Source organism: Melampsora larici-populina (genome assembly GCF_000204055.1).
Source record: "Melampsora larici-populina 98AG31 unplaced genomic scaffold MELLAscaffold_19, whole genome shotgun sequence".
In the NCBI taxonomy this organism is placed as follows: Eukaryota; Fungi; Basidiomycota; class Pucciniomycetes; order Pucciniales; family Melampsoraceae; genus Melampsora; species Melampsora laricis-populina.
In genome coordinates this window covers 962489-983966 of record NW_006768783.1, presented here as the reverse complement: position 1 = coordinate 983966, position 21478 = coordinate 962489, and the positions used below count along the sequence as shown (strand labels likewise).

Here is a 21478-nt window from a genome sequence, read left to right as displayed (position 1 = left end):
ATGTCCGATCATCCCCCTCCAACACCGAACTTAAACAACTCGTGCATCTACTCAACTAATGCACCGATCCACTCTCAAAATCTCAATAACTCCCAAAACCCTCCAGCAACTCCCATCAACTTAAACTCGAGCGACGTCGTATGGGTCTGCGCAAACACCAACACTACTAATCCAGCCACCCCTCTGCAGCTTATATCCTATCCTCACCCCTCTTCCTATATCTCCTCACCTTCTCCAGTCATCTTGGCTTATCCCGGATCTCAGTCTCTTCAGCAAGCCATACCACCTGCTCCTTCGGTACCGAACTTGACATCTACTGTATCATCGACCCCTGCTGTGATGGGGCCAACTTCCGATAAGCCCAAGAGAAAACCGCGTGGATCTGGCACTCGCACTTCGAAGAAGAATAGTAAGAATTCTTCTTCGGCTTCAGCTTCAACTACTCAAGCATCAGTTCAAGGGATTTCAACCGCACCATCATCAGTTCAAGACACCTCAGGTGCGATATCATCAGTCGAAGGTTTGACCGCTGAACCACCTGTACAAAACACTTCAATCGAGCAGTCACCGGTTGAAGACAATTCCACCTCTCAAAACCCAGTTCAAGACGATTCAACCACTCAAAAACAAATCTCGTGGGTGAAAGATACAAATGAAGATGGCAAATCAATGCTCGATTTGATAGTCGAGTGGTTATGTTTCACGTGGGGTGATCAAGATTCTCCCAATGACTCGGAGTGGATGTGCATGGAGAGCTACGATACCGAAGCAACTAATTACTCACGATATCGCATGGGTATTCCAAAAAAGAAAGAATGTGCAGAAAGGTGTGGTAAGTTCCTCTCGGCAAAGGGTTTCAGTGGATTCGCCTGGGCTGGTGTTAAACAGCAGGTGTGTCCTTTTTTCTTTTCCTTTGAAACACTGGTTCACCCAAAATTTATGATGTTTTCTTTTTAGATTGATATCTTGGAGCGTAAATTCCATGGGGCCGATGACTGGCGTACAGGAACCGGTGGTGGAGTGATGATGATTGAGAATACCGAGGCCGAAATTGTCGCACTACGTGAAACTGACCAATGGTCTCCCGAGTTGGAGGAAGAAATGAGGGAGTCGACTGCTAAAACAACCAAAGGTTAGTGATGTTTTTCCATGAAATTGTGGGAATGTGTTGCTGACTTCACCTACTTAGACATTTTACTTAGTAAATGTTCTTACTACGATGTCCTCCTTCCAATCATGAGCAATCGTCCTAGCAATGAACCTATGAACGCAGCTGAAACCGGTATGATCAACTCGAACGCTTCAACACAACTGTCGGCCGGCCCTGTCGAAGAAACCTTATCGACTCAATACTCTGGGTGGGATCAAACTCAATCAATTGATATCAGCAATGACGAATTACGCCGAGTTCTTGAGGACGACAACCTCCTCAATAACAATGAAGTGGCCCTCCGAGAACCCTCTAGCTCAACACCCCTTCAACGCACTGATAGCTCTCCATCTGTCACTCGATCGAAATCAAACTCACGAGCCGCTTTTAGTCCAGCCAACAACTTATCCAAGAACGATTTTTCAAGACGCAATTTAGGAGGCTCGGGGATACTCAAATCATTTCAATCATCATTACCTACTCAAGCCGATTTCAAACAGATGAATGAAAACAATAAGGCAGCCAATGAAAATCAAAAACTCATGATGGAGCAAGTAGCTGGAGCGACCCATGGGATGGCCAGTTTGATTGAATCACGCTTTGGAAATTCAAACTTAAACAACAAACGACCAATTGAAGAAGAAGATTTGACACCTGAGGCGATAGAAAGAAGACAAGCTAAGAAGAAGAAACAAGACGAGCTTGAGATTTTGAAATTGGATCGTGAATTAGCTCAGGAGCGTAGAGCGTTGGAAGATCACACGCAAGGGTCAGGCCTTTCGAAGCTTGAATTAGCTCGCGAAAAAATCTCGATGATTGCCAAACTTTTGGCATCAACCATTCCATTTAACGAGGCTGAACGGATGGCTCAGGCTGCGCTTGACGATTTGAAATAAAGGCCTCAGTTTCCCCTTTTTCGATCGTCTTTGGTTGTTTTGATGGTGAATGATCTGTTTGTATTAGTTATCTACCACTAGTTAACTACCCAAAAAAATCAAAATAAAAGTCTTGTCTCTTCAAAACATCAAATTTTCCACAAATGTTTACAAATTTGATTGCTTTCTCTTTGGTTGTTCTAAAAAAATTGCCTTCAAAAGTTATACAAAAAAATTGTTTTTTTCTTTCAGATTATCTAAACCTAGTGAAAGTTTGATTAAAATAGTCTAAAAGGACGTGGTATTTGAGACTTTTTCACTCAGATATATTTGAAATGAAAATCGTGTTTTCTCACCCGAACTTGAGCTCACATCTCTCAACAACCTGATTCTCAGATGTCTTTTTGAACCACTTATTGTTGGAGAAAGCAATTGAAGATGTTGTGATTACGCTGGCATTTACAAGATGATGACACCAGGAATTTATAACATAGAAACTCTTGTAAGATACAAGAGGTTTAAGCGCGAACACAACTTCTGGAAAAATTTGAAAAAAGTACTTATATTTGAGCTATCCGATTGATCAGACTTAAAACGAAGTGAGTTATGAACACAAAGGTAAAGATGATTTTGAGGCAGAGACTAATGTCGAAGTTCTCGAAAAATCCGAAATTCTTCCAGGAGTGAGTTTCGCCTGAGGTATGCCGTGTTTCGTCCCAAACCCAAAGGCAATTGGTCACCAACACCATCACCCTGTCCGATTCGCACCTCAGGATTTGGCGGATGATCTGGAGTCCAAATATCGTTATATTTAATTGAATAGTTGTGTAGTGTGCAGCACACGCGGAGCCAGTCGGTCGCCTGTGTTGCTGAATGCACATCCTTGATGAGGATCCGCAAGTCTTGCAAAGACTGAAATCGAAGCTTAAGTTGCCCATTACCGTGTTCACTAACAACCCTTTGTTCACTTAGAGCCCGGTTGAAGTCCCTTTTCAAAGGAGATAAGTGTTGTAATCGAGGGCTTTTGAACGTGGGAATGATATTCTTTGAGCAAGAATAACCAGAGTCGGCCAAGAGATATTCGTTCTCGCCAAAATACTGATCTAAATTTTGTGCAAGCTAAACAAAAGTGGTCAGTTTCAAATCATGATCGAAAAAATTATCAACTTACATGAGTTGAATTATACACCCGTTGGTCGTGAGCACTACCACACCACCCGTGTTTGGCATAAATGATTCGACCTCGATGGTCACTGACTAACAACGTGTTGAGTGCATAGATATGCTTTCGAGTCCAAAAATCTTCGGGATTTTTGACAGGTGCAAACGAAAGAGGGATGAGGGTCCCATCGATACAACCTACACAGTCTTTAAAAAAAGACCTGCGCCCAAAATACTGCTTGATTTCGTTTCTTTCGTCTTGAGGGGGCCAGTAAACATACTCGTTTTCTAGTTTTAAGATTGCTTCAAAACATCGATGCGTGAAATTGTGAACAGATCCTTCTATAAGAAGACCAAGGGTCAGTATGGTCACTTGGAAACTGCATATTTGTAACATACCACTTATACCAAACGTCCGCCCTATCATATAAGCACTACCACCGTTCCCGCTATGACCCAGCCTGTACAAAGTGACCATCAACTGCCATTCAACAGGGGCTTGAGGGTTAGAGGCGTTGTTGTGGAATACGAGATCTTCTCGGATGAGACCAGCCAATCGGTAGAAGTTCTTTTCGGACATCCGTGCCTGGGTGAGTTACATGCACAAAATCAGAAACTTCATTTGCAGAGTGTGATTGGGAAAAAAAGGAACATACATGTCGGAGAAAGTTTCTTTCGGTCCCATTGAAAACTCCATTGAATTTTAGATTTTGAAGGGTTGTAAGTCGGTTATGAATTCTTGGTGCAACATATCGGATGTGAATAAGTTCTTCGAAAGCTTGACCGATTGCTAAAGCCATCTTGAAAGTGTGTTGATGAATCGCTTGCTGTAACGTAGTGAAAGCATGTAGGTCACAGCTGGATTTGAGGAAAATGTTGAACGCTTGAATGAGGGAGAGCGAAGAGAAGAGGAAGACTTCTTCGGAGTCGTCCATCAACACCAAAGCGGTAGTAGTGACCAATTCAAGGTGAAGGCAGGCGTGTAGAGCAAAGCAAGAGGGGGGTTGTGAAGTGGATTGAAGGACAGATAAGACCTGTGCAGAGGCTTTACCGAGCTCCACAGAAATATCGTGCCTTTGGCCAGTTCGAGGCATGATGAACACCAATTGGCATATGAAGGAACAGGAATGAAAAAGAAAAGTATGTTTGGGGTCCTCAAAGCGACATAGCTCTGGACCCAAACATACTTTTTTTTTCCCCGCCAAAAAAAAACTCAAAAAGTATGTGGGAAAAAGTATGTACACCCACATACTTGCTTTGAGTACCGTAAATATCACATGATTCTTTCAAGAAATGGCAAAAAACTATGCAAAAAATTTGGAAAGTCATTTGCAACCCAGATCAATACGCAAAGCTAGGCTGCCGCCATACCCTATCAGATGAATACTTGGCTTTAATATACGGCCTGATCAATAGTTGAACCTCCATGTATCTAGACAAATTTCAACATCAATTGAGGCTCTTCACCGGTCTCTATGTTCCACAACCATTGTCTTGGTTTATCTTTGAAGGTCACTTGTGGAATTCATAAGGACAAATCTGGCAAGAAACAAGCAGAGGTTGTCATGAAGGTGGCTGAAATTTTGCCAGAGTTCCTTGTATACCAAGCCAATGGAAATTTGGGTGATTGAGATATTGAGGCAATTGGAAACTGGAAAACTGAAATCAATTTGGAAGGAGTGGAGGTGAGGGATCAAAATCAAAGGACCATTTGAAGATGATGCTAGTGAAGGGTCCTCTGGCTCCATTGGTGGTGAGTTGTTGGGTGATCTTTCCAACATTGGAGACATTTTTGATGGAGGACAGTTTTGAAAAACAATAAATTATTTGAGCAAGCGCACAGACCTGGTGTGAGCCGGGTCCAGGTAAGCATTTCTTAAACAACTGTAACATTATCCTCTGCTTTGGATTTTTGAAAGTCAAAAATCTGCCTTTTATGGCATCAATGGAAGCTTGAAAACCTCCATATGAAGGATATTATTTGAGGGTCCTACTCATGAGTAGCAGGACTTCAATTTCCCCAGGCAGAATTTGAAAAAGTCTTCTGTTGCAAAACTCTTTCTTTGGGTCCATTTTCACCCGACTAAAACCCAAAATGCTTAACACCATGAAGGTCACATTTGGTGTAAGTCTCTTTGCAGGATTTGGGTTGTTCCACCTGCCAGGTACTTTGAATAGTATATGTGCCAACCCAAAGGTAAGAATAGAGGGTGCTTCAGGCACCCATTTAACTTGACTGCATAAAACACCAGGAGTCTTGCACCAAAAGGATGGTGTTGGTGAAAGAGACAGAGATTATGTTGAAACCTCAGTTTTTTGTATGTGAGTGAGATGCAGGAATTCGAATATGCAGTTGTTCCTTATCATTTCTCCTCTGTGGTTGAAGACATTGGCTGTGTGACTACTTCACGGACAGAGTGAACCTTGCACCCAATTCAATCTCACAAATTGTGGCTACAAGCCTATGAGAGGATCAATAATGTGACACAATGTTTGTGATTAAAAAGATATATACATACCAAAGCCCTTGAAAGTCAGAAAGGTCCAGAAAAAGGTTGAAAAATGATGATTGAACTTGTATCCTGCAGCTGATGTGTGTCTTGTATGTCAAGGTGGACCGTGGCAGCCCCCCGCTCAGGGCTTCCGTAGTTAAGTGTTAAGTCTTCCTTTATGTACCTAAATAGCCTTCATCTTGGACAAAACCCTTGCCCGAATGGAGTTAAAATATAGTCAATGTCTCTAAGTCACGTGATACAAATTTTTGGTTCCCCGAGATAAATCTCACCTTCCGATTCGGTTCTGGACATACGCAATATGGAACGACCTCGAGATGACGAGGACGCAGGTGAAGAAGAGACTCCAGATTGGCAACTCTTGTCAAAATTTATAAAGTAAGTCAATCACGATCAGTCCAAGCAAGTTGTCGATACGGACCTGATAAACCAACGACTTTTGCAGGTCACAGACAAAAACAACAGGCCCTTCTGTTGAAGCCTTCATACCGCGTCGTGGTGAAAAAGATTTCGAACCCATTGAGGCACATGCAGGAGCTCAGTCAAAAGCTCTCGCGAAATCTCGCGAAGCACTCTTTACCGCTCTGTCCGCCGGGATACGAGGTCATTCTTCTAAAGACCATGTACGCTGCATTTGGGGAGGCACAAAAGGATCATCTAACCACTCAACTCCAGCCGAATCTACTCAAGTTTCAACAGCTAGCACAGGGAGTCAATTTTTTCCTGCCTATGTCGATGGTGTAGCGAAAGGTGTTCTATTTTCTTCGATCGGTCGTTGGAATCGCGAAAAGAAACGTCTAGATTTGATGCCTGAGGAGTTATTATACCTTATTGAACGTGGTACGGTCGAATGCTGGTCCGAAGATGCAGAAGGAACGGGACACGGTGGTCTTCCTATGTCTGTACAATGGGCATGGTCGGAAATAATTGGAACAGGTGGTTTGACACTAGAAAGATATCAGGTAAGTTATCCACATTCTAACATGCAATTGGTCCCCAAAACCTTGTCCTCATTTGAAACCGATCAGGTATATGGTTATCTAAAAAGATTAGGTTATATTGTGCTACGAAAAGAACACGTGGACAGCTTGTGGTCTCTTCAGCTCAATCAGTCCCGGACGAGACCTCCTACTTCTTGCTTTATGAGACCATGGATGATTATTTCGATTGCTCGTGACTACATCTTGAACTTCTTATTGCAATTCCGACAATCAATTTGTTTTTGGACACCCTATAGGTCTCATCACAAAGTGCTGAACGAGGCTGGAGCTTCTTGTAGCTTGATCAAGCCGGGGGTATGGCACAGCTACGGTAAGAATTCTCTCTACAATCTGGATACATTCCCTGAAGCTGCTGTTGATATTCGAATTCGGGTCAAAGATTCCATATTTAGGGCACTGCGAATCTTCCCATCTGGGCCTAAAGTTCCCAATCCACCGATCGTAAGACCTAAAATACCATCAAGAGACGGCGAAGAATATGAGGTATTCTATTACGTGTACAAACCCAACAATCGATTCCCGAAAACTGCGCCTCCCAAGCCTGACTTTGAAGTATGTGTTGTCAAGTGAGTAAGATTAGCTTGGATCTTTCTGGACCATGTTGGAAAGTTCTGACTCGATTGACATGTAGTGCCGAGACTATGCCCATTCCGACCATAAGCGTGATAAGTGAACTATTAAGTAACACTCATTCTGCAAATGATCCACCTCAACCTACCCCCACTTCTTCAGCCTCTAGAAGCTGGTCATTTGCATCATTCTTTTTATATGGTCCTCTCTCACTGTTTCAATTTACCAACTCTTCAAAAAACACTAACTCACGTAGACCAAATATATTTGCTAAACTCAAAAAAGGGGAACAGAATGTACTTTTAGCTGTCGTAGATCATGGAGTGACCACTTTCTTAGTAAGATTTTTCTTTTCTTTTCTGATTTGATTGTGGTATCGAAGAAAACTTGCTGATTTATGGGTTCTATTTGGTTTATCAAATTTTCATTAGAGAGTTGCTGAAACTGATTTCGGTGGTACTCCCTTGGTGGGAGGTCTTAATGCACATCCTAGATGACTCTGTATATACCTGCATTGCTATCATGTAACGAAAAATTGTGAATCTAGTGATTTGGCCACTCGAACCATTGAAAAATTGACACCATGTTGATAGATTTTGTTCGAATGCATCAAACATCTGGTTGGGGTATTCTAGTGTGCAATTTAATCAAGTTCCTATCAATTCAATGATGTAACTCTTTGGCTCGTTTAATTGGACTTGCGCTTTTTAAGCAGTGATTAGCTGAGAGTGACAGCTTCAGAAGAACTTTGTGGGACATGTGAAGGAACATCATAGATCATCAGATTGAACTTGCACTGCCATGTCTCAATGATTTCTTTTGAGATGAAAAGAATCCAGGTCGGGTAAGGTGTTTTGAACGTGAATCGGCTCATATCGAAATTGTAATCACGATTGCGAGTTCTATTGATTTTGTTTTAGGAGTCACCCGCTGTTTGATGCTGCGTCCAAGATGGACAGTGCATGGATCTTATGTTGGTGATATGCAAAAACATGCCGACTCCTATGATCGCTGCAATCGTGTGTGAGTTTCTTTGGGCGTACGTTTCATGCCTCAAGGCAGCACAGCCTCAGTGAGACACATAGGAGTTGGGACCACATTGTCGGTCACAATCTGAGATCATGATTCATGAGGCCTAGTAGCCTACAAGCAGTCTGGAGATGAATAAATCCTCTGTTTTCAGATTCATCACCTTAACGTTTGTCTCGCTTCTCGCTCTCCGTTCCTTCAAGAGAACTTTTGAAGGACATGTTCACGGGAGCTCATGCGCTTCTTCACATCGGGCACAATCGATATCATCACATCCGACAAGCCAAGTGTTCCAAACTTGGTAGATCTCCACTTCATTTCCAACAACCCAGTAGTCGAGCATTCCCTGATGTTTCACCAACGCTACAATCGCACATTGCTGCTCTGTTGACAAATGACGTCTTCATTAGCTCGGCATTTTAGTTAGATCAGATGAACTCCACAAGTTCTTCATCGGAGTTTATATTAGTGAATCCGACTTTCACTTATCAGAATCCCGGTGTAGTGTTTGAATGGTCGACTGCCCCACCCCGCAGCGAAATCTGGAACGAGCTCCAGGAATGAAACATTTGAACATTCAATAGACATTTCACCTTTTTCTCAATCATATCTTCATCGCTAAAGTTCTCAAAGATACATCGAACGATTTACCTCGATAGTACGCTTCGAAACAGGTGCAATTACCTCAGATATAAAGTACGTTCTCCGTCCTAGTAAGATGAGCTTTGCTGACTACATCAATTTAACAGTTCTTGATCCAGGCCCGCAAGCCGTGCGACTATCACGTAATCGCGTCCGATTGGCTTCCATTGAGGGTTTTTCGAGATGGCGTCCGACAGTGCAGTAGCTGAGGAGATGCAAAATTTGATGCGATATATAAAATCGCTTCCTCAAGGAGTCAACGCCTCTTCAGGTGTACGAGACTACCTTATCAAAGATACAACAGTGAGCACTCTCTTATTTTATTAGACGCAATAATTTTGAGAGATTATAAATATTAATTGTTTATGGGTAGTTACCTGATTTCTCGTCATATGCAACCATTTCCTTGAGGTTGATCTTGGCCGCTCATGTAATGTGATTACAGTTTCACTAAGCCACTTTACCTGCTTAATTAACTCGCCAAATCTGACAAATTACCTCTTTTTCATCAGCTTGTCGATTCAATCTGCGGTCTTGGTCTATCTGAGAATCGTAGTCAAACGTTCAAATTGCATTGCAATGACTCGCCGTTAGTCAGAAATTTGAATATGTATCTCATAGCTTTTCTGCATATTCGATATGCAAGAAGAGGGGACAAATATTTACATCTGTCTCTCATGCATTTTAACAGAGGGTTTACTTAGACCTGATATGCCATCAATCACTGCAATATCGAATTTCTGCTATGGTGTATGTAAGCCTTCCATTATCAAATACTTTTCTTATGTTCAAGTTTTTGACTCACCATTGTGATTCTCGCATTTTTAATCTTCAGTGACCGTGGTAGACCTCGCAGTGATCGAGATCATGAATCATACTCGACATTATATCTCACCTAGGTTTTTACTTTGTGGATTAAAGTATCTATTTCTTTTAGCATATGCATGGTCAGTTTTTCAGTTTTGTCTTCTTGATAGAAAATGTTGTGATGCCCTCTGAAAGAGATGTGTGATTGTTCTTATATAGGTCTTATATTTGGGGTTGTCTTTGTACTTGTGCCTCTTTACTTTGGGATGAAAGATGGACAACTCAAGATGTTATTAGGGGGAAGAAAACCCAAATTCCTACTCCACTGAAGATATTCCTCAATGGATTATTCTTTGCTTTTGTGATTTTACCCTGGCGTAAGTTTCCAGTGAATTTTTGACAAAACAACAATATGATATGCAAGACTGAATTTACAATGGGGGTTTGATATTATGTTCCAGCACCTGTCTTGTGGGCATTTGGGACAGCGAATTCTGAGATGTTAAAACTTCAGAAAGCCTTTCATGAATTGGACGAAGCTTCAAAGATGGCTGGAACCAAATATAATGGAACTCATACCTTTGATTTACTTACGGTACCAGCAGAAAGAGTTTTAAAGCATCAGGTGACTTTGTTCATTCTGAAGTGTCCTTTCTTCAAAGAGAATAAAACTAATATACAGCTCAAAAACAATATAGCTAGCTATCTCGTACTATACTAGATTCGGTATGAGCGTCTTTTTGGGTATGCTTGTCTTTCTAGCAGTAGTAAGTTTCGCAAGACTAAATACGTAGCAATTGACTCACATATCTTCAAGGATCAGTGCATCTGATATTTATCAACGTTTTTCTTTTGAAAATCTAGATATATGCTCCATTGTTATCATTCTCATTCGGTAATCTCAGAAAACGTATCAATGCATACGCCAAGGCATTACCGGCTTCACCACCAGATTCTCAAACATATCTATACGCTGCACTTCAAGAATTAAAAGGAAAGCATCGAGCTTTACTCAAACAGGCACTAGTGACTTACTTTACTGCGTGGTTTTATATTCCAATATTGTCTTGGGAGGTAAGGCTCTTTCAATTGAATCTTTCTATTTGTCAAGTTGATATGTAATGGCAGCATGAGCTTGATGATTTTGGCTCTCAGCTTACTTTCAAGACAAATAGATTCATGGAAGAGCGGACACGTTGGGTCATCATCCCATTAGTATGTGCAAAATGATCTTTATCTACAGATTTAGAATGATGAACTTAGCATGAATTTACTACTTGTTTCGTTTGTAAAAGTTACTCAACGCAATCTATGCCGTGGCTGGAAACATGTAAGTTCAACTTTCTAAATCGTTCAAGTTGAATTTGACCTTCTAATCAAATGAATCTAAATTCAAAATATATGAGATAGCATTGTAGGATTAGTAGTCTTTCAAACCATGAAAAATGTACGCAAGAAAACACCAATCAGAATGTCATATTTCTGAAAGAATTAATCCTCCATTTTGACTTAGGAATTTTATGGCTCTTGATCCAGTAGGATGAATGCATAACGCCTAAATTATATATTAGATCAGAAATTCTGAAAACATATCCTTATTGAAATCGCCCTGGATCACCTTTCAACTAATCCTTTTAACATGTAACATCAAAGATTTCTTTGAGCTTCATTAGAAAGGTTTTGAAAACCTCGCAATGGTCATCTTCAAGACTTGCTTGATTTTAGGAATTATCTAGAATATTCGGCATTTATATCTGGTGTACAGGCACATAACTGGGGATGGAAAGTTACTTGTATATACATATCATTTAATTTATAAAAAAATTCGTAACATATTTGAGCTTGATTTTGCAACACGACATATCATTTCTCTAAGATCAGATGTCACTTTCTGCTCGATCAATGTGTCAATAACATGGGTGTGTTTGAGTACATATAAGAGCGACGGTGTCTCTTATTTTGTCATTTCTCTCTTCTGTATCTCAGAACAGCTGAAGCTCATCACTCTCTCGGTTCTTGTCAGTATGAAATCTGATTTGATGTTTGGGTTTGTCGTCGATTATGACAAGATCCTTATCATCAATCTCACTAAGAATGAAATATTTCAGATATCATCGACTCTTCATGTATTTCGAAAGATCATAGTTTCTTTCGAGTTGACTCTTTTTTATATTTCGAATGATAGAAAACTTCGGGTTCGTGTGATTGTATCCAAACCTTTCCCTCACAAAATCTTTCACATATTTAAAGTGTCCGTCCTCACGCATTTACTCGATTGATAGTCTTTTTTCTTCTTTTCAAGATCAGATATCTTGTTCCTGACACAGATAAATCAGATTATTCGTTTCCTGATTGAACTATCTTGTTACCTTTGTCATCAACACAAAGATTGCATTTATGATACTGAACTTCCATGTTTTTATTCTTGGCTCATCATGATACTTTCTTCATGACTGTGCTCGTGGTCTGATGTTAGCTACCATTCACACATTACCGTGTCAGTATCAGTAAAGTCGTTCCGGTATCTCGATGTAAAAGTCTCTCTTCCACTTGTTACCCAAGACTACACGGCAAAACATCACCATCAAAGTATGAGGGTGAAACAATGAGCTATTATCAGATTTCGTTACCAAATTATAAAATGAAGTTTCAATGACAGATACGCTTGCCACATGTAATCACTACATCAAAGTATAGATATGTGATCGAATTAGATTTTACATTTGAATATTTCCAGGTAAGTATGAAGAAAATATCAATTGCCTTCAAACACTTGAAGGATATTAATGCGATGTTATTGATCACCGTATCATCACAACAAATACAAAAATTGTTCCATGTTCTAGCGACACGTGAAGTAGGGTAGCTGATCTGCTGGAGCAGCCCTTTTCACCGTTGAACTGCGAGTTTGCTGTGTGTGCATAAATTTGGAACTTTATCAGAAAGTTTGTGACCAATGATGCATTTATCTTATATCGAATGACAAGATCATCTGCTTAAGACACCATCATAATATCTGGTTGGGCTAAGGGGTTTCTCTTCGATTTGGGTTGGACTGCATAAAGACTCACAATAACGAGATAGGATATCATAATCAGATAACTTCCTCATGATGTGAAGAGTGACGAGTGTCTTTATTTCAAGCAAGTCAAGGAGGATCCATACAAACTCTACCTCTGGGACCTTACACATCGAATCGTGTCATTTTATCTAATTCAATTCTGGTACCGTTCAGTTACCAAAATTAAGGTTAAGGGTCAAGATCGATTTTGGTACCTGCTGCATTTTTGGGGGGAAGGGGTACTGCTGAGGAAAACCCCATCTATACTGTACTGTGATTCAATCGAGTCCCTCGTTTCAGTACGACCCATTACGCAGTTAGGGTTGAGTTACGGAGAAGCGAACAAATGATAAGGAATTCGATAAGATCGTTACGTCAGCCTCAGGTCGCTTGTGGGGGCCAGAATCCGATCGACGGTATAGTCCAGAAAGACGCATGATGGTGAAGGTTCATATCGCCTATAAATCGATTTACAAGCACACAAGGCGTACCGTCAGATTGTATGCTTACGTACCGTCAGATTGTATGCTTAGCCTTTGACGGTAATGAGGGTAAATTGGGTAACGATAGGTAGCTGGGGAAATGAGAACAATGTGTTTTGACCAAGAAGGTGGTCGGATGGTATCCTCCAGGATGTGAGAATAAGTATGACCCCTGGAGTATTCGAACAGATATCGTTATCTGCTCCTGCTGATCATGTCCACCTCTCGCCTTCATATTTCAATCCCAGTGCTCGCCACGGAGCACTATTTCCGTCTCCTCTCAAGTGCCTGCGGCAGTGCAGCCGCGCTAGAGAACTTTGTCAAGTTAACCTGCGGCATGATATCGTAAAAGATATGCGGACTTGAATCTGTCTGTTTCATCCCCTCTTGTTGCATGCCCTCTTGTTGCATCAGCATTGCCTGTCGAGTTCAACTGCTCTATTTGGAGCTTAACTTGTTGTACTAGATAAGGATAAGGACGCTCGGATTTCATTTGTCCTTAGTGTTATGAATATGTATATATAGAAGCGACGGTAAATCTATCTAAGCGATAACAAGACGGGAAAGACGAGAAGACCTTTTCAAACTCTACACTTCAGCGACTATCTATATTGAAGCCCTTATCTAGGTGCTCCAAAGTACTACTTCAGCTAGCTTTTATCGCATTCCACATCCCAGAATTTTCATTGTCGAGGGTTGAGCTGAATTTTTGCGAAAACATGTTCCCTTCAACGGAATTGTCACAAGACCTTAATAAGACTCTTGAGGACGTGTCTTCTGGCAAAATCGAAAAGTTTTCTCAATCATCGTTTGACGACAAAGAAGATGGGGCTCTCGCTGTTGTGGACGGTGGCTATCACGCTTGGCGATTCCTATTCATCGCCTTTATGGTTGAAGGGGCCACATTTGGTAATTCATGCCTCCAGAAATATCTTTTGATCTTTATTTGTTTAGGAAAAATTTCTTCTTTCAAAGGTCTCCCGCAGTCTTTTGGGGTCTTTTTGGACTATCCGCCCTATTCAGATATGAACAAATCTATCGCTGCCTTGATAGGTACGTGCGTCCATAAGACTCTTAGTATACCATTTCCTTTTATCTTTGACCATGCTTTCCAGTCAATTATTGATCCCTGCAACACCAATCAAACAGGAAGCCTTTGTAGCGGCATCCTTTACTGCTTCGGGGCCATCTTGATTCCACTCATGGAAAATCAGAGGTGGATCACGAAGTGGGGACCAACGGCGGGTACTATAGCATGTGCAGCTTCATGTTTAGGCGCTGGATTTTGTGACAAGGTGAGAGATTTTTGTTCCTATGACTTTTTTCGTGGTATTCGCTGAATGACCTCTTCATACGCGATTTTTTTGGGTGCTTCAGGCGTCTCATCTTATCTTGCTACAAGGCATTTTGTACGGCGTGGGAGGCGGTGAGTTCTACATTTAATTTTATTCAGTGCAGTATATGATTATAAGTAAAAACCCAACCCTCGATTCGTATGTGATTTGTAGCATTTATCTAGTAAGGCTTGTGAAGCTTGCCTCAATGAGAATGAACGATAAGCTCATGTTCTCCCCAGCTATCCATGCCTTGCATTTCTAGGCGAGTGGTGGGTTGACAGGCGAGGTTTTGCAGGGAGTGTTATGTTTACAGGTAGGTTGGCAGCAAGCTAACCCGTAGTTTCTCTGACTAGCATATCTGACGTTCATCTTGATCAAATTTATCTAGGAGGCTCTATCTTTGGTCTTGTATACCCTCCACTTCTAGAGTGGTCTTTGCAGAAGTACGGAAGTCGTATCACATATCAAGCATTTGCTATCTTTTGGGTTGTCATCATGCTGCCAATGATGCCTTTTTTTCGGTTCGATACATTCACCTAGATATCTCACGAAAAATCGTGGACACAAGAAATATATGAGCTAATTTTCTATACTTCACATGGTATGATAAACAGAGGTAGATTACCCAACACTCGGATACAAGATCCCCGACGCTTATGCTTCTCGCGCTATCTTCGGAAACCGATCTTTTGGGCCTTTGTCGCTGTGACCCTCGTCCAAAGCCTGTGGGTGTCGTTTAACTTCTTTCAATAAATACCTGGAGTGAAGTCACTGAGTGTTTCGATCTTATTTACTCCATTGACAGTGCCTATTTTGTACCATCATTGTATATGCCTTCATACGCTATGTCAATCGGACTTCCTGGTGGACTCATTCTCGCTTTCTACTCGGGTGCAAGCATTTTCGGACAGCTACTAGTCGGTACAGCTAGTGATCACGTCGATAGTAGTTGGTTGATCGGGACTACCTCATTATGCAGTGGCATAAGTATCTTTACCTTGTGGGGTCATTGCAACGGATTCGCGATGCTTGCCAGTTTTGCTATTATCTGTACGTTCCCTCTTTCAACAATCTATCTTCCCTAATCAGTTTTACTCGATGTTAATTCTACCTTTCACTTCTTCGTGTGACAACATAGACGGTTTGAGCGCAGGTGGATTCTCGTGCCTTTGGCAGCGTTTCGCAATGCTTGTAGCACCGTCTGAGCCAAAGTCTGGTAACCTTATTGCATTTTTCACCACTTCTCGTGGGATTGCAAATATCTTCACGGGACCAATTGCTGGCGCCCTATTGGATAAAAGCACATCTGAAGTTCAAGGTTATCGGATGTTGGTTCAATACAGCGGGACAATAATGATTATATCCACATTGGGTGTTGGAATCCGATTGTTATATACTCCCAAAAACCCCCTTTGAGGCAATAATGATGGCGGCTGTTTATTGCACATAGGTCCTAGTTAGTCAACTCGTATGATTCTTGTTGTAGAAGATTGTGGCATTTTCTTTTCAGAATTTGTTGTAAAACAGAAAGCAAAATGTGAAAGCTGCTCAAGTATACTGACCCAAGTCGTTGCTGAATTCGTATCAAGAAAACTTGTCAAACCGTATATTAGTTTCATTTAACTCTCACGCTTGTTTTTGTAGAAGTAACACCTTGTTTACGAAGACTTTTTGTAACATAGAAACCTGTTTTGATTTGAAAAAAATCAACACTTAAAGTTCCATTAACATCTCGCTTGCATTTCTGCTTAAGGCGGGTTTTCTATTTATATTAGGTATATCATTCCATTTCATATATATGTATCATAAGCTACAGCCACCTCAGACATCTGACCGTATGGCATGTCCCTTAATTGCTGTTAAGTCACATCACCTGTTTGGGGAGGAGGAGCCGGACGCCGCTGTTCTAGTACTGGCCAAGGTCGGCTCTCTGCGTCGGTAGGGTGCAGGAGTAGGTGGGAGGAAGACAAAAAAGGTTTTATTTAAGCAAAATTGAGACAAAATGTGTGCTATCTGCTAGGGGAAGAATTTGAATGATGAATACATCAATCAGCATCAATCTGATGAAGTCTTCCTTTACTCATCTTCCCTCGGCGAACATTTTTGGCTTACCACAATCCCGGTACCCGATCTTTTAGGTATGTACCGGGATCCTAGCACATCGGTACCTGTTCATCCCCGGGTTACAAGTGTCGTCGTGCCTTTGGGACCTGGGTACGTGGTCCTGTAGCATGGATTAGGTGAAAGAAGTCTTTCAAGGTAAAGATTTTTGTGAATACCATTGATTCATTTCGCAACATGTGTGAGTGAGACTGGGTCCACGATCACATATTTTGATGTTGGTTTTACCACATAAACTGATCAAGACCCTCAATATACACGCACTGCGAAGAGATCAAATTACATTTGGCTTTGAGATATGATCGGGTGCGGCACACCTATACAGAGGAATGTGACAAGTTTCTTTGATGAATTCAAGCGCACAGGGACACCACATCGCCCAACACATAGCATGAGCGCAGGCTTGGTGGTATGACTCCGACCGCGAGGAGAAACAAGACGAAGAGTTGTATCAGGTTGTACACCCCAAAACTTTTATAGACTTTGGCACCTTGCTACGTGGATTAAATGCCTTCAAATTAAATGCCTTCAAGTGCCAAGTTCCAAGAGTTTGATGCGCAGTCGCGGCCGCCCTTGAGTGTCAAGACTTCTCCGCACATAGCTGTATAGCTGACTTTCCCCATCCTCATGGCATGTTCGTGAACAACGAACATGCCAGATTCACGAACATGCCATGAGGAGGGGAGAAAAAGGTTTTGTTGAAAACAATTGAGTACATAAGCCCCTGTCACGGCTGCGTATCCAGCTGATGACATCATGTTTCTGACTCACAACATCAGCAGGTGGTGACAGGGACTCTCTTCTTCCCATTTACATCTTGTGGGGGTAGTTTGCAGATACAATCAAAAGTGATCAGATTGTATTTTCAAGCTAGTGATTGGGTCAAAAAACTGTCAACATTGGCTTCATATAAATTTAATTTTCCACTAATAGGGATCATAGGTTCTCCAATGCAGGCAACACAAAATTAAGCGATGACGCGATGGGTTGAGGGCTTAGTTCAGCTTTGGTGAGGGCACAAGGTGTGCCTTATTGAAAGAAGCGCGCAGTGGCAAAAAAATGAGTATTGGGAGACTTTTCCTATCCTTAATTGCCTGCGAGCGAGCGGTCGGCAATTACCACCGCAGCCAACTGTCTTTCATTACGGATCCACCGGCTCATCAAAGCAGAAAGACTCATCAGCTAAACCCCGGGATCCTGGCAGGTAATCAGTTCTCGTCGCGCCTGTTACGCGGCAGTGACGCTGTGATCAAGGAGCTTATCTCTCCAAGCAGTCCACAGATCCGCAGAGAACCTCAGACTATGTAACTAAAGTGTATGTGATGTGCAGTGCACATCAGACGCGGTGAAATGAATGCATCAACCCTATAAAGCTAAGAGATTCAGCGGTGGCGAACCCACCTCTACCATAACGAATATTGTCCTTTTCGAACATCAAGACCTTTCGAGCAGCCTCCATCAATTCCTATTTCCCCAAACTCTCACACAATGTTGGCACTTCTCTCCCCTCTTGTTGTCTTTGCCCTTAGTGTTTTCTCGTCAACTTGGGCCCAAACTCCCACCGGAGGTGAAGTATTCAAATGCACCAGGTACGCCTTAGCCAACACTACCCGACCTAGTAAGTTGTGTCTATATCATGATCATTAATCAGTATAGCTAGCATGGCTTGGAAATTTGACACTGACCATATCTCGTGCAATCCAGGTTGTAATGAGCGTTATACTTGCGCCGGTCAATGTACTGGTCCTTTCATTGGTACGTAAAGTGCAACCCTCGAGAATTTCCATTTGCGAACAAGACAGCTTGACATCATCCTTCAAAACAGCCGCACAAAACTGTTTTTTGCTCAGCAATAATACCGATTTTCTGGGAAACCCTAAACCGAATACACCAGCCAATCCTGCAGTACCTAAAGTGATCTGCGACGTTGGCTATGGTCGTAATACTGCCGCAGCCAGTGGTAAGCTCAATTACCAAATCATCATCACTAAGAACAGATCACATGATCATAAAGAGGGCGACTTATTGTTTTTGGATTTCTTTGATTTCGAAGCATGCCTCACTAAAACTGGCACTTATAGTTGCAACGGAGGTCCGGTGGCAGAAACCTACGCCAGTAAGTTTAAATTTGTACGAGAAACAAGAAGATGTTACTAACGTTGGCATCAATCTGACTACCTTCTACAGCTTGTTACAAATGTGTTGTACCCTAAGGCACGAATGGAGATGACATGGCGCGCTGACCTCTACGCTGATTTAAGCAATGATTGTCATTTTGTACTCATCTTTATTGTACTTTGAAGACATCATCTCATTGTAGCCCCAGTACCTTGTTTCCAAAGATCTCTTGTCCACATAGACTTCACTCTTGTCGAAGATGTTCGAAGAAATTTATGTAGCTTTCTCGTCACTCTGAGGCTGGATGCGAGCGTTTGATTCTATTCTACCTAGATTGCATTGACATTCCCCATGACGAAAGACGCAAATTGATGCCATGCAGCACTGGCAAAATGATCGAACAAATGCGAGTTGATATCGTATCGAAGGTATATTTAGACTGGTTGTGGAATTGAACCTTGATATCAGATAGGGTTAACCGTACATGTTAGGTTAAAGGCCTTAAGTTGGGCTAAAACTTGCGATTATTTTTGACTGAGTGAAAAACTTGAAAGCGCCCTTCGGCTGATGTTGCAATCAGCTCTGATCTGCTTTAACTTGACTTTAGCGAACTTCGATCGAGTACGAGAACGACCCTCAATGCCTAGCCCAACTCTAAATCATCATCAGACTTCAAACTCTCAGAATCAGAATGGCGGTCCTCCAGAGCCTTGTCACGAAGTAGCTTTCCTAGGCCCTGTAGGCACCTTTACACATGAGGTAGCAAGCTATGTCCTCTGTGACTCTCAGCTTGAAGCAATTTCAGATAATTAAGATCACTGTCACGGCTCCGCAAAATCATCTTTAGGCTTCCTTACAGAGATTTGGTGGGCCGAAATTCATTCTAAAGCCATACCCCGATATCAGGACAGCCATTTATTCACTTTTGGCAAAGGATCAGGATCAGGATCAAACCTCATCTGCCCATCAAACCTGGGCTTCCGTAGTTCCTATCCGAAACTCTACTGCGGGACCGGTGATTGAGACGGAGGAAGTGCTTGCAGAGGCTGAGGTAGCTCGTCAAATCCATCGTTTAGATGATCAAATCGTCCTCAAGATCGAACATTGTCTGGTCCGACGAAAGCAAGAAGAGGATGAGCAATTATCTCTTGGGAGAAACTATCAGCTTGTTGCCAGTCATACACAAGTAAGTTTACCGTTCTTTCAGTGGCTGCGATGCTGATCCGATTCAAAGTTTACCATCCGATTTTCGAAAATAAACCAATCTTACTAACCTTCTTGGACGCTTACATTCAGGCTCTTCAGCAATGTGACCAATATCTCCGCAAACATTACCCTAACATCCGAAGACAGGAAACTTCATCAACAGCACAAGCTGCCCGTCTGGTGACCGACGATCCAACAGGCAGAACTTTAGCCATTTGTTCACCTGTCTGTGCATCAATTTTTGATTCACTAGAAATCTTGGATACAAAGATACAAGATGCTAGTGCAGGTGAATAATCTGAAATCTCATTATCTGTTTTTGGTCTTCGGGAATTGATGATTATATGACAAATGTATGTAGATAACCAAACAACGTTTATCATTTTACAACGTAAATCATGAAAAAATTGTCTAAATTAAAATGTAATTTTGACATATTCAACCATATAGAATTCAAAAAAGATTGGTGTGTCTGAAGATTATCCTATGTGAGTAAGCATCAAAACCGGTTTCATATTCTTTGTTTGTAAGAATTATTGAATTCTGTCATTCCTTGCTTCTAAGCTCAGAAGCTTAAAATGATGAAAAAACCATAGATTCAAAACTTTATAGATACCTGTAAGAAAAACAAACAAACATTGAATGCTTTCAATTCAAAAAAAACTGAGATGTCAAACATGGAATTTGATTTGATTGTTTTATGAAATTGGCAAGAGAAAATCTATTCCAACCCTTCTCAGGTATTTCATTGAGTTGGTTTTTTGATATCCTTTAGATTCAAAAGACAATCACCTAGACCAAAATTGTACAAAACTTGTGAGAATACTGATAGAAAGGAATCACATAAGAGGACATTTTTTGCAGCACCAATGTTGTTTTAAGCCTTGAACTTCAATCAACCCTTACAAGCATCAGCTAATATCAACCACAATTGTTATCAAATCATGGTTAATCTGATGGACAATGTTTGAAACTTGAAATGATAGCATTCCTGATATAAATTTCTATCACAGTCCTTCTGTCATCTATATTAAGAAAATCACCCTTGATGGTTGAGACAAATTTGATTGATGAATTAATTTGATGTGGTCCAAAGCTGTGATCTTGTTGATCTTGTTGATCTTGTTGGTTTTGATGCTCTGATGAGTTGGTTGTTGACATTAGTTGGAATAAGGCCAGCAAGTCTTTGGCACATATTGTATTTTCAAAGGAAACCAGATATCAATTACTGAGATTGATGAACCATAAGCCTACAAAATAGGGAAGACTACAACTGCTTAAAGATGTTAAGCAAATAAATAACAACTGAAATAGAACATAATGACAATGCCTGATATCACAATTTACTAATAATGCCTGGAGCATGTGACAACATAGAAGAATTATCAACTAATAAAAAATGAAA

The 21478-nt window shown here is 41.3% G+C and overlaps 6 protein-coding genes across 6 annotated transcripts; all 6 read left to right on the top strand.

Moving 5' to 3' along the window:
• On the top strand, window positions 1-2046 carry MELLADRAFT_86628 (uncharacterized protein; the record flags this gene model as incomplete). Its single annotated transcript, XM_007410245.1, has 3 exons — window positions 1-891; window positions 958-1132; window positions 1190-2046. The coding sequence occupies 3 exons, from the start codon at window positions 1-3 to the stop codon at window positions 2044-2046; spliced, it is 1923 nt and encodes a 640-aa protein (XP_007410307.1).
• Window positions 2047-6000: 3954 nt separating this feature from the next.
• Window positions 6001-7767, top strand: MELLADRAFT_86627 (uncharacterized protein; the record flags this gene model as incomplete). The annotated part of the gene is made up of 5 exons (XM_007410246.1): window positions 6001-6077; window positions 6145-6661; window positions 6728-7266; window positions 7332-7608; window positions 7702-7767. 5 exons carry the CDS (start codon window positions 6001-6003, stop codon window positions 7765-7767), a joined length of 1476 nt encoding a protein of 491 aa, XP_007410308.1.
• Window positions 7768-9124: 1357 nt separating this feature from the next.
• On the top strand, window positions 9125-11124 carry MELLADRAFT_63387 (uncharacterized protein; the record flags this gene model as incomplete). Its single annotated transcript, XM_007410247.1, has 10 exons — window positions 9125-9244; window positions 9563-9695; window positions 9777-9888; window positions 9968-10125; window positions 10210-10373; window positions 10447-10515; window positions 10613-10822; window positions 10877-10963; window positions 10998-11078; window positions 11107-11124. The coding sequence occupies 10 exons, from the start codon at window positions 9125-9127 to the stop codon at window positions 11122-11124; spliced, it is 1152 nt and encodes a 383-aa protein (XP_007410309.1).
• A 2886-nt stretch (window positions 11125-14010) lies between these two features.
• On the top strand, window positions 14011-16044 carry MELLADRAFT_86626 (uncharacterized protein; the record flags this gene model as incomplete). The annotated part of the gene is made up of 8 exons (XM_007410248.1): window positions 14011-14200; window positions 14315-14586; window positions 14669-14717; window positions 14852-14941; window positions 15017-15149; window positions 15243-15353; window positions 15434-15678; window positions 15767-16044. 8 exons carry the CDS (start codon window positions 14011-14013, stop codon window positions 16042-16044), a joined length of 1368 nt encoding a protein of 455 aa, XP_007410310.1.
• A 2193-nt stretch (window positions 16045-18237) lies between these two features.
• On the top strand, window positions 18238-18962 carry MELLADRAFT_124111 (uncharacterized protein; the record flags this gene model as incomplete). The annotated part of the gene is made up of 5 exons (XM_007410249.1): window positions 18238-18367; window positions 18454-18504; window positions 18575-18709; window positions 18803-18865; window positions 18937-18962. 5 exons carry the CDS (start codon window positions 18238-18240, stop codon window positions 18960-18962), a joined length of 405 nt encoding a protein of 134 aa, XP_007410311.1.
• Window positions 18963-19506: 544 nt separating this feature from the next.
• MELLADRAFT_63384 (uncharacterized protein) lies at window positions 19507-20370 on the top strand (the record flags this gene model as incomplete). Its single annotated transcript, XM_007410250.1, has 3 exons — window positions 19507-19626; window positions 19715-20053; window positions 20164-20370. 3 exons carry the CDS (start codon window positions 19507-19509, stop codon window positions 20368-20370), a joined length of 666 nt encoding a protein of 221 aa, XP_007410312.1.
• Window positions 20371-21478: the final 1108 nt, after the last annotated feature.